Below are 13,886 nucleotides of genomic sequence, written 5' to 3'. Positions count from 1 at the left end.
TGTTAAATTCAGTTAATAATAATCATCATGTAAATTATACTTAACATATAACTGTAGAGAAGTCAACACCGCACAAACCTCCTACACCATTACACTCAGGATGTCCGGGTAACCAAACCCAGACCTGATAAAACTGTACACCTTCATGCCTGTTTGTGTGTGGGGGTGTGTGTTTGTGAGGAGAGGGGAATGGGTTCGTGTGTGTGCTTATAGCGGATCATTATAACCATTTTCACCAATATGGGGAGGTCATTCATAGAAACAGAGAACATTTTCCTGATCTTCATTTCTTTCAATTACTGAGCTCTCCTTGTTAAGTTTAAGGTATAGTATGAACAAGGTTTTTGGTAAAGGTTAGGGTTAGGAATATACTTGTTAGGGTAAGGGATATGGAGAATGTCTGGGTTTGGCATAAATGCAGTTACTAAAATGAAKGGAAGTCTGTGCAAAGTCCTTGGACTAAGAGGTGCAAGGATGTTTGTGCGAATTTTGTTACTGCATCATAACATTAAAACACTGTTGCAACATGCAGGTGCCAGATGCTTCACTACAGACAAATGCCCATTCTTAGCCAACTTGGTGCCTGCCCGTATGTATGCATGCAACTTGTGTTCTTTTTGGTTGAAATTTCCAATAAAAATACAAAAAAAGATTTTAWAAAAAGGTTATAAAACCTTACAGATTAATTTAAAGATAACTTATATTCCCTTATATTGAATAGAAATGTGGTCCTTTTTAAAATGCATGTTTTTGTCATACAGCAAACATTAACGAGTAATATTTTTCCTAAAACGTTTTCCTTAAAATTTAAAAGGCAGAAAACAGTCATATTTGCTGTTTATATAGATGTAATTGAAGTGAACATGTTTTTGTATTATAATGTAAAAATCTTTTTTGTGTTGAATTTGAACAGTAAAATTCAGCGGGTCCACCAGACCAACAAACAGTGGCTGTGCAACCAAAATACAAAAACCTTACAGGGATTAACGAGTGATGCATCAGTCAATCAACCAGTGATAAAAAAAAGTTCTTTAATCATCTGATCTGCAAAATCTTAACCAGTTTACCAAATGTTTGAAAACTGAAACCTTCTACATTYTCTGGTCCGTAAACTCATCGACTAACAGTACGTACTGTGAATTCAGTAAAAGGCGAGAAACAAATACTTTGATACATAAATGGGGGTTATTTTGTAATTTTATTTTAGTACAATTTGAGTTTATCAAAAATATGATATAGTTCATGGAGATATTCTGTGAGGCATAAAGTACCATGGCTATAAATCTCTTCATTTTCTGTCCACCTTTGTCAAGGAACCTTAAACCTAAACTCTCTGTATATTTATATATTTTAAATAAACACATATTTTCCTATAAATAATAATAAGTCAATTTTATTATTTAATAATAATAATAATAATAATTTTCCGGTAAATAATGTTTTTCATAATAATTTTCCGGTAAATAATGTTTTCCAAATTTAAGCTTTTAATCAAATGTTGGATTGCACTTTATTACAAAACTATGCCGTTTGAATGTCAAGCACTTACAAAGATTTTATATAGAAATCATGCACATCCCAAACTTTAAAAACAACAATTGAAATCCAAGCACTTTCAAGAATTTCAAGAACCCGTCCTATGAACTCTGAAAATAAAACCAAAAACTCAACTGCAAGATTTACCCAGGTGGTATCAATTTGCAGAGGTCACATTTCTGGAAACAGTTTTTATAGTAAAACGTAGCTCAATAAAAAAAAAAGAAAAACCTGCAAGAATTAATAATAAAGGAGTTTGGAAGAAAAATTGCATTTACTAAAAACAGGCAGCTGACGCAGGAAGATTTCCCTCCTTGTTTGACTCTAGACCCGCTGGATTTGTTGACGACTAGAAAGGTGGGAAGGTAGTTTGGAGCTGCCTCCTTGAGATCAGGTATGTAAGCTCCCCTCTGAGATAAGCAGGAATGTGGCAGTCAGGGGTGAAATGTGACATTAGGGCAGCAGGTAACCCACCGAGCAGAGCGAGGAGGGGGAGGGAATGCGGAARCTCAAATACTGGACGGGTTACTGGACCGACCACGAGACGGCGAGTTCAGAAAGAGGACGCAACTGAGAGACAGCGGAAGAATAAAAGAGAACAAATGTGCAGAACACACACTAAAGCTGCTTATCAGGCAGTCAGTCAGGTACCGCTGGCTCTCTGCTCCCACACAGAAGTGGAGAACCGTGTGGAGCCGGGCCGCCTCACATCCACCGCCTAATCCCCTGCAATCACCCAACTCTGCCTTCCCCGAACAGTCGCCTCCAGAGCTCCCAGCGACATAAATACGCTGGATGTGACAGAACCTGAACGCCACAGCCGCTCCAATCATGACGGAGTTAACATGGCCTCCACTCGTGTTTATATGCGGCTCTGTTCTAAGGCGTCGGCACGCCCAGCACAAACACACCGCTCGGTTTTTAGCAGTTCTCCCTATTAATAGGACAAGTGCCAATAATAACCGCGTCTAGTAAGTTGAACTGAATAAAAGTGGCTGCCCCCAGTAACAGAGAGGTCTGTGGTGTTATGAATAACCCGCCAGGGTTATTCTGGGGTAGCAGACAGGCCGACTTAAACCGTGGAAATACTCACAGGCCACTCGTCTGGACAGCAAAAATAGCACAATATTTACAACAAAAGATAGCAGCTAGTATTTTAGTCGTTTTGTTGCTAATTTGAAGGTGAGACAGCTGTAAAGGGAGTATTTCGTAGAAAGCTAAATTTAAATGAGACACCTATTTTTAAATGTTGCATGCGCTTTTTTTTGTGTTCTTTTTTACTGATACTTTCTGTTTTTGCTACTGTATTATAAAAAGTAGATGCAAAAAACTGAAGCTTGAATCATTACAAAAGGAAAACTTGCACAGCCATTTTAAAGTTTTTTGTGTTTTTAGTTAACCAGGAATGGACTGCTGTCAAAATATTTTCAGAACAGCCGTATCTTTCGAGTGGATCCACTTCGCATTTTTAAGTTCTGTTTGAATTTTTTACTTCCACATTTGACCAAAACCGCAGAGATCTTTACGTGCTGAAGAGCAGCAGCAGCAGCAGCAAAGCTGAAAACTCTCCCAAAATGCATTTAACTTATTAAAGGAGGAGAATCAGGACTAAGGATTACTCAGGTTACGACCAGACCATCAGCTCAAAATGGGATTTACCTACCCTGTACTGCTGCTGTTGGCCAACACACTACTTTCATGGAAAAACAAAAATGTTCTTAATTTACTCCAAAAACGTTAAATCTTTTTTTTTTAAATAAAAAAAGGCTGCTTTTGCAAAACCAAACTGCATAAGAAAAGGCTAACAATTTTTTAAAAATGTCATCTAAAGGAAACTATTAATAGAAATTAAGGAAAAACATTTTAATTACATTCAAAAATTTACTTTCTTGTAATTTTATTAAACAAAGTTTCTCTCGGAGTGTATGATTCAGTGTGACACAAGCGCGGAACATCTGGAAAACGTTGCCGAATCCGAGCTGCTGCGCGGTCCGCTATGTGACAAGCAGGCGGACTCACACACAGGCAGGCAGGCAGGCAGGCAGGTTCGTGGGCAGGACCGTGTCCGTAAAAAGCTCCTCTTTCCACATCTGCCCCAAAATATTTACATTTTCTGGCTTTTTAAAAGTTCAACAAGGCATCGCTTAAATATTTGCGACATTTCCCTCCGAAAAACAAAAGAGTTTAATTAGTTTCACAATACTTCTGTCAACTTCAATAAGCTGAATTAGGTTTTTGCATGTTTCTTAGTCCAGCTGTTTATTTAACTGGTTGACTTATTCATTGTGTACCGTTTACTTTTTTTAATTACAGACTAAGATAAGATGGTTTTAAATCCAACAAAATGCATAGAATTTCTTATGGAATATATCAGATGACATTAGAGGTTTAATTATTGTTTAATCTATGCTATTTCTTTTTAAAACCAAAAAGTTAAAATGAGTATTAATCCAAAGTACAATTTGTTCACTTTATTTTAAATCTGTAATGGATTTAATTTCTTCCTATTTTTTAAATATATCTACTATCAATACTTGATAGTAGAGACATAAATAGTAACTGACCAAAAAATAAGATGTTTAGGTCCTTAAAAACTAAAAGGCTTTCAAACTTGGTACACTTCAAAAACACACATTTCTGCACAGATCAAAACTAAAACGCACGTCTCCAGAGCGTCAAGTCCAGTCAGAAAATGGTCTTGGCGCTTCCTCTAGGAGTGGGGAGAAAAGAGTGAGCACGACCCGACGAGGGGAGCGATTCCAGGGGCTTTACGGCCTCTTTGTTCACTAACGCCTCAACCTGCGAGGCGACGCAAGCAAAGGCTTCACCAGCCGACCCCGATTCTAACACACAAACCGTATCCTGTGAAAGGGAGAGCGGGAGAAAGACGAGGAAAGAAAGGAGAGAGAAGGCTGTGTCTGACATTACAGCGCTGCTCCAAAAATAGCTCCCTGGCGCCCTGGCCTCCAGCTTGGTTGTCATGGTGACAGAACCACAGGCGCTAAAAATAGAAACAGCTCCAAATCCTGTGCAGCTGGAGAGAGACAGACAGAGAGAGAGAGACAGAAAGAAAGAAATATAAAAAGAAGGAGAAGGAGGAAAAGACCAAGCTACAGAGGAGGGAGACGAGAAGAAAGAAAAGAAAGAAGCAGGGACAGGAGGGAGAGAAAGAGACAGAGGAGGAAATACAGCGAGAAACAACGAGGTACAGACAGAGAACCATGCCTGGAATGGAGTGGGTTAGCGAGAAGAGAAAAAGAGCACAAGATGTATGAGGGGGGAAAAAAACAACAAAAAGATCTAATATACATCTGAAAATTAGAAAAAGAAAGCTAAGAAGAACTGAGAGCGATGAGAAACTAAAAATAACTAGAAATAAGATGTGAAACATGAAGAAAATGAAGGACAAACATAAACTTGCAACATTTTTAAAAAAGAGATGAAAAGAAGTAAAGACAGAAAGATTAAAGAAGCATACAAAATAAAATCAAAATTAAAAAAAAAAAAAAAAATTTGGTAACATACAAGAATAATTAATATATGTTTGAAAATTAACAGCAAGTTAAGAAATAACATTAGAAAAAGCTAAAGTGAATTAACGGAAAGCCAAGAATAACATAAAACAACTGCGGAAGAAATAGGCCGGGACAGCAGCACCGCGGAGAAACTATGGCAGAAAAGTTTAGAAAAGTGTTCGCCTCGAACATCTCCACGTTTAACTCTACTTCTGCTCCACATCTGCCAACACCGTCACATCTCTCAAACACACCTGAGCTTATTACACAGCTACGCCGCATCAACTTCAGCTGCAGTTCCATCCACACGAGTCAGAGACTCAGCACATCCATTTTCTGTCCCACCACATGCAGCTGTGAGGGAGAGAATCAGCGGGGAGGAAGGATAGAGCGGAGAGGAGAAGAGGGACATCGGAGGGGGAAACGCCGACAGCGTGTAGCCGCCGCGACACGACTTCAATGAGCAGATAACCAACTCAGCCAAGACGCTCCACCAGCGTCCAAACCCAGCTAATAACTACTTCTTTTCTTCAAGCTCCATGTATTATTTTTATTTTTTTTAAACTTTAATAAAACAAAAATGTTGCACTTAAACGCTTTTTTAACTATACTATTATATATAACAAGATCAAAAGCAAAATAAAGCTATTTTCTGTTAAAGTTCATAACTATAAATTATTTTTAGTCAAAAGCCTTAGGAAGCTTTTTTTGTTATTTAAGAATAATTTATTTCAGCGCACGATAAATTAAATGCATAAGCAAGTCAGAATGATTTAATAGTCTATAGTGTTTGTTCCACGTAGTCTAGTGTTTTTTATACATCTAGATTAAACTGAATAATCTAAAATGCCATCCTAGTTTTTTTTTTCTTTTTTTTTTTAGTTTATTATGTGAAACAAAGTTTTCAGAATTATTTTATATAACTAAGCAAATTTCAGTTTAGTGTCGAGAAATGAATGAAGACATATTTTAGGCTATATCCATATATCTATTCTATATTCATTTTTTATGTTGTGTTTTTTTATTTTTATTTTGTGGGTTTCTGTTTTTAATTCCCTGGCTGTATTACAGAATTAATTGTTTTTTAATTCTGTATAGCACTTTGAGCTGCTCTTAGTGTGAAGGGTACTTTATAAATAAAATTGACTTATTTCCTACTATATAACTGCACATATCCAGTATGCATTTTTAATGATCAAGTGTCACAAGTGACTCCTGAAAATCAAATGCCAGGCCAAATTGAGCCTCTGAGGCTACACTAATTATTGTAAATTCCTCTATTTTTATTTGTCCCCCATATTTAAAGTACAACCCTATTATGAACCAACATTTTCAGAAATATTTTCTATAGCATATATAACCATATTAAAGTGTTTCTACGTCAACATGTTGATTAAAGTTCTCTAACAAACCTTCACCTTACAGACACTGATACTACAGACATGCGGGCTACATTTACTAATGTGGATACTTTTGAAGGTTTTGGTTGCTATGGATTATTGTGACAAAAGTAAATCAAAACAATAAATGCCCAATCCTACTCTGAATATTATTTAATGGAATGAGAGTAAAGTCCACAAAAATTATAGATGAATGTCACCGTTTTGAAAATTTGCAAAGAAAAGTATTTGAAAACGACATCATCTTATTTTCACCTCTTTGTTATGTAGTACTTTGTGGCAGCTGATCACATAAAATCTCACTAAAGCACACACATACCAAGAAGGGGTCTGAATACTTTTGCATGTACTGTGTTTATATACTCCAAAGATAGAGACAAGATGTCGTAAAGGTTGCCCCTTTTGTCTTATGCTAATGATTCTCAAAATCCATCATCAGGTAAACATGGTGACACTCTTCCAGAGAATAAAATGGCTCACTGTTTTGTGCAGCTTTGTCTGCCGCTCCTCCAAATATATGTCTGCGGCAGGTCAGCAGCATCCCATGATGCGCTTGCTTTTCAAAAGCTCCTTCAGGCCCCCATGTGCTAGCATTTATTTCCTTTGTTTGCATCTCACTCCAGCCACAAATGTCTTCCCTTTCTTCTCATTTAAAAAAAGAACAGCTCAGAATTTGGCTATGAAGCAGTCAGGCAGAAATGAACGAGAAAGATTGATGACATCGCACAAAAGAGACGTGCAGTCAGGTTTGACTGGAAACAGAGGCGGCACGTCTGGCACCGTCTCAAGTTAACTAAATCTGCCAACCGGCGAATCGTGCTCACGAGGTGAAACATCATTATGACTTGCTTTTTTATTCCGACAAGCTAAGAAAAACTAATACGTGCTGGGGCTTTTTCAAATCTCATGACGAGGAATACTCTCATTTCTAAAGGCACGATCGCCATTTTCTACAGGCAATGCCGATGCCAAGGACATTCATCTGCTTTATTCATATTTTCTAAAAGTTAAAGAAAATTTAAAAAGCTTTTTTACACAAGAAGACAGGAACTTTATTGAGTAAAAGCACAGAGACTGTTCTGGTCAGAGATTGACTTCCAATCAGGCCTCGTTTTGGAGTTAAAACAAACCCGTGCCTCAGTCTTGTCACGCTCTTTGGACCTTGGATGTGAACTGCCTACAGTGACAGCAACTGAACTCAACATATCCTCGTGAAATCAAGGGCAACACCATTCTTGCAACAACAACATTCAAGATGATGCCATATAACATGGCTTGCTACAGAAAAAAAAAATTAATAAATCAACAAGATCACACAGGAGGATGACTGAGCAAAAAGGCAGCCAGGGAAGCTTCAGTGACTTCCTCTTCATCACACAGATGAAAAAGCATCGCAACACATTCAATTTCTTCCTTTTTTCCCGTTTTTTATTATAGCAAAAAGTGGGCAATGTCATTCACCTTTTATAAACAAACAAAAAGGAGGTTGGGGGGATGACTGTCCGGTGCTGATTCAGGGTTGACATTTCCATTTAATGCTAACAACCTTCATCAATAATGCTGAAGTTGTCTCCCTCCTAACACACTCGCTCATTCTTTCTCCTTCTGCAGCCTGCCTGGGTTAAAAATAGCTCTTCCCTCTCTTTTTCTCCACTTCTCCGTTTACATAAGCATACGGAGGGGGGAGGGGAGCACTTCCGGTCTGGCCACCCAGCCCAGCATCTGATCCATAACGAGGAGAGGAGAGAGGAGAAGAAGAGTAGAGAAGAGGAGGAACGAGGAGGAGAGGACATGAGAGGAGAGTCTGATTATTACCTGCTTTTCAGTCCTTTGCTCTTGTCAACTGCCCTAAACTCTCTCAGCTATCACATCTCTGAAGGCCAGTAAACAGTAAGCCAACAGACACCTGTAGCCAAGCATGCAACATGTCAGGGACACACACAAAAACATGCATCCTCCCACCCCCAAGTCTAATGCTACATTCACACAGGCTAATGTGACTCAACCCGCCGTTTTTCCCCATGTGTGACTCATATCAGACTTTTTCACTAGGGATGCACTGATCCACTATTTTCCACTTCTGATACCGATGCAAATATCTGCAGTCAACAGCTGCATTGATTTAAAACATTTCTTTCTTTTTTTTAAACAGACATAAATGTAATGAATGACAAACTTCTGTGATAATTCAGCATCAGTACACACTTAAATATACCAACAGCTTCACGAGCTCGTATATCATGTATATCAACAACTTTAATTTGTTTCTGATATTACTAATAAACTAAAATTATCCTTTCTGGGTTAAATAGGGAGTTCTCCACCGTTTCTAAAACAAAAAAGAGGAAAGGACACATTAGGACAAATGGCAACATTCAGACAAAACAATGGGGCAAAACAAAGACACGAGTAAACAAGTGTTGACTTGTTTCGTATCTTTTATTCCAATGGATGACAAAAGGCCAAAAACATGACTTATTTGTTGGAGAATCCCACACAAGTAAACAGCCTGCCACTTCCACCTCAAGTGGGTCACTAGCTTGGTCACACACTACTGCCTGATAGAATCTCATTTCTCAACCCGCATATGTGGCTGTGCTGGTCATTTAAGCACAAAGAGCACACCCGAGCTAATCCCATAAATGTTCAATGGCGGTGAGGTCAGGACTGCGGGCAGGCCATTCCACCCTTAACATTCCCAAGTTCTGGTGGTAATCCCTGATAAAGCGTGCTCTGTGAGGGCAAGCATCAACATCTTGGAGGATGAAGGTTTGTCATTAACAATGGAGGTATAGAAGCTCAACCTAATATTTCTCTGCACCTAATTTGCCTTCAGTGGTGAAAACTCTCAACCCAAAGAGATGAGGCATCACACCACCACACTGCCTCCACCAAAAGCTGTGTGACATTGGCTGAAAAGATATTTTCTGGTTGTGATACACCGATGTCTGCTTATCAACCCGTAAATCCATTTTCCTTACAAAAAAGCATTATTGGAACATAGGAACATAATTAAAAACAGGACTCCTTTAATTACCTTGTTATGTATAGGTAGTAGAGCAACATTTCAATTTACATGCAATTATTCTCTGTAGATTTAGGAAATAGTCCACAAATTGTATCCTTGAAGATGCAAACGTGTCCATTAACAGAAGCAAAGATTTGTAGGAGGAGGGGAAAAAAGACTTAAAAAAGAAGGACTTACTACTGGGCGCAGTCGATGAGCTGATATTCGTTGGATCTTTCCCAGCATGCCCGCACACCTTCATCATGCCAGAGAGTCTTTGTGTGGTCATAAAACTCCTGAAAGCACAAATATGGGTCTGAGACAAAAGACTTTTGACTTGTACATGTAAAGTATCTGAGTAAATACAGTTCTCAGAAGCTAAAACAGGAGGAGACAACCTGAGATTACATACCAAACAATAACGGTTGCAGCTGTTAAGAAAATGATTGCAAACAAATTCACTGACATTTTGAAAAGTACCAATAATTACTGGTTTTAAGACATTATTTGTTGTCTTATGTGGGAATAGGACAATTTGGGTTAAAGTAGGAAAAACTACATTAATCTATGAAGGCAATGGTTAAATGTAACCCAGCTGAGAAAATAAGTGTAAGGTTTACAATAAAACGCATTTGCACAGGGCTGCTTTATGTAGTTTATGAGTCCCATGCTTATAACAGTATTTCTAGTCTGCTCCTTTATTGGTGAAAGAGTTTATGGACAGATGGCGGGAGGCAAGATGCACTCCCTAGCTAAGTTTGGAGTTTAAGGTCGGCTCGGAGAGGAGCAGCAGATGAGCGGGCTCTGGCAGTGGCAGGAAACAGAGCGGTTCACCGGGTTCATGAAGAAACGGGGAGCTTTGTACTGACAAAAGGCTTGGCTGTCACTACAGAGGCCTATCTCTACAATCTGCTGTTGGTCAGTCGAGCAAAAATAAGCCATTATGAGCCATACAGTTAATCTGTATACTCTGCTAAGCAACAGAGAATGAACAGCATCTCATGTTAAAAATTTAAATAAAGTAAAAAAAAAATTTGACACGTTTAAAATGATAATTTATCATTTTATTTGTTCTAAAGGTTATGGATGTGTGCTAAAAAAAAAGGGGCAAGAAGCAGTAGAAGCAGTAGGGAAAAAATAAAATAAAAACAATACAGAGATGATCTGTAGTTTTGACGTGTGACTTTCTGAAGAGCTCAACATACAACTGAAACCAGATATTTAGATACATTGCATACACAGACCTAACCATGTCTTTATTGCTGTCTGATCAGTTCAGAGAGTGAATGGTGGACCTCCGCAAGTCTAGTTCTTCCCTAGGTTCAGTTCGCAGGTGCCTGAAGGCGCCATGTTCATTCGCTGAAATCAATTATATGAAACTATAAACATAACTGAAATGTCCAGCCATCATATTACGCCGAAAAGAGAAAGGCAGTGTACTCTATAGGGTTTTTGAGTTAAATTTGTGCATCAACCCCAGAAGAATAGCAAAAGATCATGTGAAGATGCAGGTTGGGGGTGGTCAGTGTGTGTCATTATCATTATCATTATTAAGAACTATTACTCCAAAAGCAACAACAAAAAGTCAGATTAAAGTTCGGAAATGCATTCAGGGGCAATGACCTTAAATTATGGACAGACGTCCTACAACAAAACTACAATTCATGATTTATTTTTAATTGTTGTATTGAAAGCAGTGATGCAAACAGACAACTTTTTTCTTTCTTCCAGTGAAGTAAAAAATATTTTAATGCGTATGAGTGTAAAAATTTTTAAAAAGAGTTAATTTAGTGGGAGGGAGGTGTTTGAAATACTCTCAAACAAAGTTTGATGATTTATTAAACACAATGAAGAGATAAAGATACTAACTAGAATAAAACTATTTAAAGACCAGTGAGAGCATAAAAGGTTGTATTTAATAACCATCACTAACATTTTCATATTTCCGGATTTGCTCATTCTTTCGGAAAGTGTGAATATTCACCTTTAATAAACCTTCGATTTATTACAGCAAATTACAATTACATTTTCAATAATAGTCTAGAAAACATTTATTATAAGTGGCAGAAGATGAAGCTACATTTTGTTTCAACCAGAAATCATGTGATCAGTAAGTCCAAACCTTTATATTGTGCATTATCAAAGAATTAAAATTGCCACAAAGATTAGTAACTCTGAAATGTATAAACATTTAAAAAAAAAAAAAAAAAAAAAAAGGCCTTATGTTGCAAAACCTCTTCATTTTCGAAGACAAGTGTCCAGTCAAAAAATTTTATAATGTCCTCCTGTAAAAATATGAGGCATGTCTCTTTATGGATGCACAGTGGTGCGGTTGTATGGTTTTGTTTTTATGCTAAGAAAACACAGTGTAAATATTTATTTTTGCAATGCTGCAGTTATTCAGCAAAGCTACACAATTAAATAAATCTAAAAAAAAAAAAAAGACAAAGCAGAAATCTGACATAACTGCCATTTATGGATGTCAGGAGGAGGACTTTTTCTCCCTGATACTCAAAGTTATTATAGAATATGCATTTGCCCATAAAGCCACAGTCTGGTACAACACCAAAATCGGTGCTGTATATTTTGTGTACGCAATTATTCAAGTTACATTTCTGAATATTCACTTTATTTTTGAACAATTGCAGCCCTCTTAACTCAATTTAAAATGTTAATAAACCTCAAACCTGAATATTTTCAGAAGATAAAATAAGTGAATCAGTGATCAGCATAGCCACCCAGCCTTTAAATACCAGATAGAAGTTCTTTATTCAGTTTCTAAAGTTTATTTTTGTGTGAGTCAACAATCACCGTCTTCCAGACCAGGCTAGTTGTGCAGAGATACAAAACAAAGAATGTGATGGAGCTTAAAATTATAGTCTTTATTAAAAGACGCAGACTTTATCCCCACAACTACTTGAAGATCATAGATTAATGAAATGTCTTCTAAACATAGACAGTAGTTCTAGGAGTTTATTTTGAGTTCATCTTCAGTTGGAAAAGGCCCATCTAGCTTATCTTTATTAATGGCAGCCCACATCACTACCCCACCTCCACCCTGTTGGCATCATGGCTGACTGGAGCTCTATGCTGATTATTTATTCAGCAACGGGCCCATACATCCTTTCCATCAAGAGTCACTCTTATTTCATCAGTCCAGAAAACCTTTCGAAAAATCGGTCTTAAGATATTTATTAACACATTTTCGACATTCCAGATAACCTGTCTTATTTTGTGATTTTTAAGTTTCAGCCTTACTTTTTTGAATACCTTGTACTTGTGTGTGATCACACCACAAATCTAGGCTATTTTAAGAATGCTACATCCCTCAGAAAGATGTTTCAATGCTTTGAATTTACAGAGTTAGTAAGAATTTACAAAGTTGGCCCAATTTGCTTGAGGAATAAAAGGGACCCAAAATTCTGTTTATATAGCTTAAAGCAATAGTATGGTCAAAATGCTTGTTTGCTCATGTACACACGAGCCTTAAAACTCAGTTGCTGTGAAGTAGTAGTAAAATAACACACCAAATCTCTACTAGATGACCTACATTAGTGATTGTGTCCCATTCTCTTATAAATGACGTTCTAGATTAGCGGTTCTCAACGTGGGCGGTACCGCCCCCCAGGGGGCATTCAGAGGCAGGGGGCGCTGGCGGATATTTTTACAAAAGGGGGGCGCTGGGATGCCTTTGGGGGACGTTTGGTTGAAGGTAAACTTTACACGACAATGCCAGTTTAGACTTTGAGCAACTTGGTAAAACTATTGAATCATGCTTGGCTGCAACTGTATCGATGGCAGCTCTCCTTCTATTCAATGCTTGTTAGTTTCTGTTAGCTTCTTGGCGCAGCTCCGCTCTCCTGCTAGTAGCTTCACCGCATCAGCTCAGCATTACACCGGCTGATGACGTTGCTGTGATTCACTTTGTCTGGTATTTTTGTACATATGTTTTCGCAGTTCTGTGATCATGTCAAAGCAGCAACTTATATTAAAAAGTGTTTTATTTCCATTTGAAAGCTGCCCGCTTCCATGTAAGGACAACAGAAAATCKCTCTTATAAACATGTAATTACTAAAATCACGATRCCCTCACTGTGTATCCCTCTGAAAAATGAACCCATTTAAATAAAAAAATCCCTCCATGGGTGATACCACGATAGWGAGCGTTCATTTTATAGCGTTAACACCGATGCTGTAAGTGGTCCGGTATAAAACGGGGCTGATCAACACAGCACTTTTAAATTTAAATAATCAGAATGCAGAAATTGTTTCCGTTGTTTTGAAAGGTTTATGTCGGTCTGCCTTTTCGCCATCGATACGCTTCCCGTATAAAACTGAGCGACGAACTAGATGTGAATTATGGCATAAAAACAGAGAATCCGACGCTGAACAGTGAAAAATTAACACATGATGTGAAACACATGACGAT

General features: G+C 37.8%; 1 protein-coding gene across 1 annotated transcript in view; it reads right to left on the bottom strand.

Moving 5' to 3' along the window:
- The window catches only part of LOC103464384 (guanine nucleotide-binding protein G(s) subunit alpha-like), a 29,174-nt gene that overhangs the window by 6,885 nt on the left and 8,403 nt on the right, over positions 1-13,886 (bottom strand). The window contains exons 4-5 of the mRNA XM_017305043.1: positions 9,657-9,754; positions 2,840-2,866 (exon numbers count right to left, since the gene is read on the bottom strand). Of these exons, the coding sequence (XP_017160532.1) occupies positions 2,840-2,866; positions 9,657-9,754 (125 nt within the window). The remainder of the gene's footprint in view (positions 1-2,839; positions 2,867-9,656; positions 9,755-13,886) is intronic.

The sequence above is a fragment of the Poecilia reticulata genome, linkage group LG5, assembly GCF_000633615.1.
Source record: "Poecilia reticulata strain Guanapo linkage group LG5, Guppy_female_1.0+MT, whole genome shotgun sequence".
In the NCBI taxonomy this organism is placed as follows: Eukaryota; Metazoa; Chordata; class Actinopteri; order Cyprinodontiformes; family Poeciliidae; genus Poecilia; species Poecilia reticulata.
Note: the sequence above shows the minus strand (reverse complement) of the source record. Positions and strands in the feature narration are given on the sequence as shown.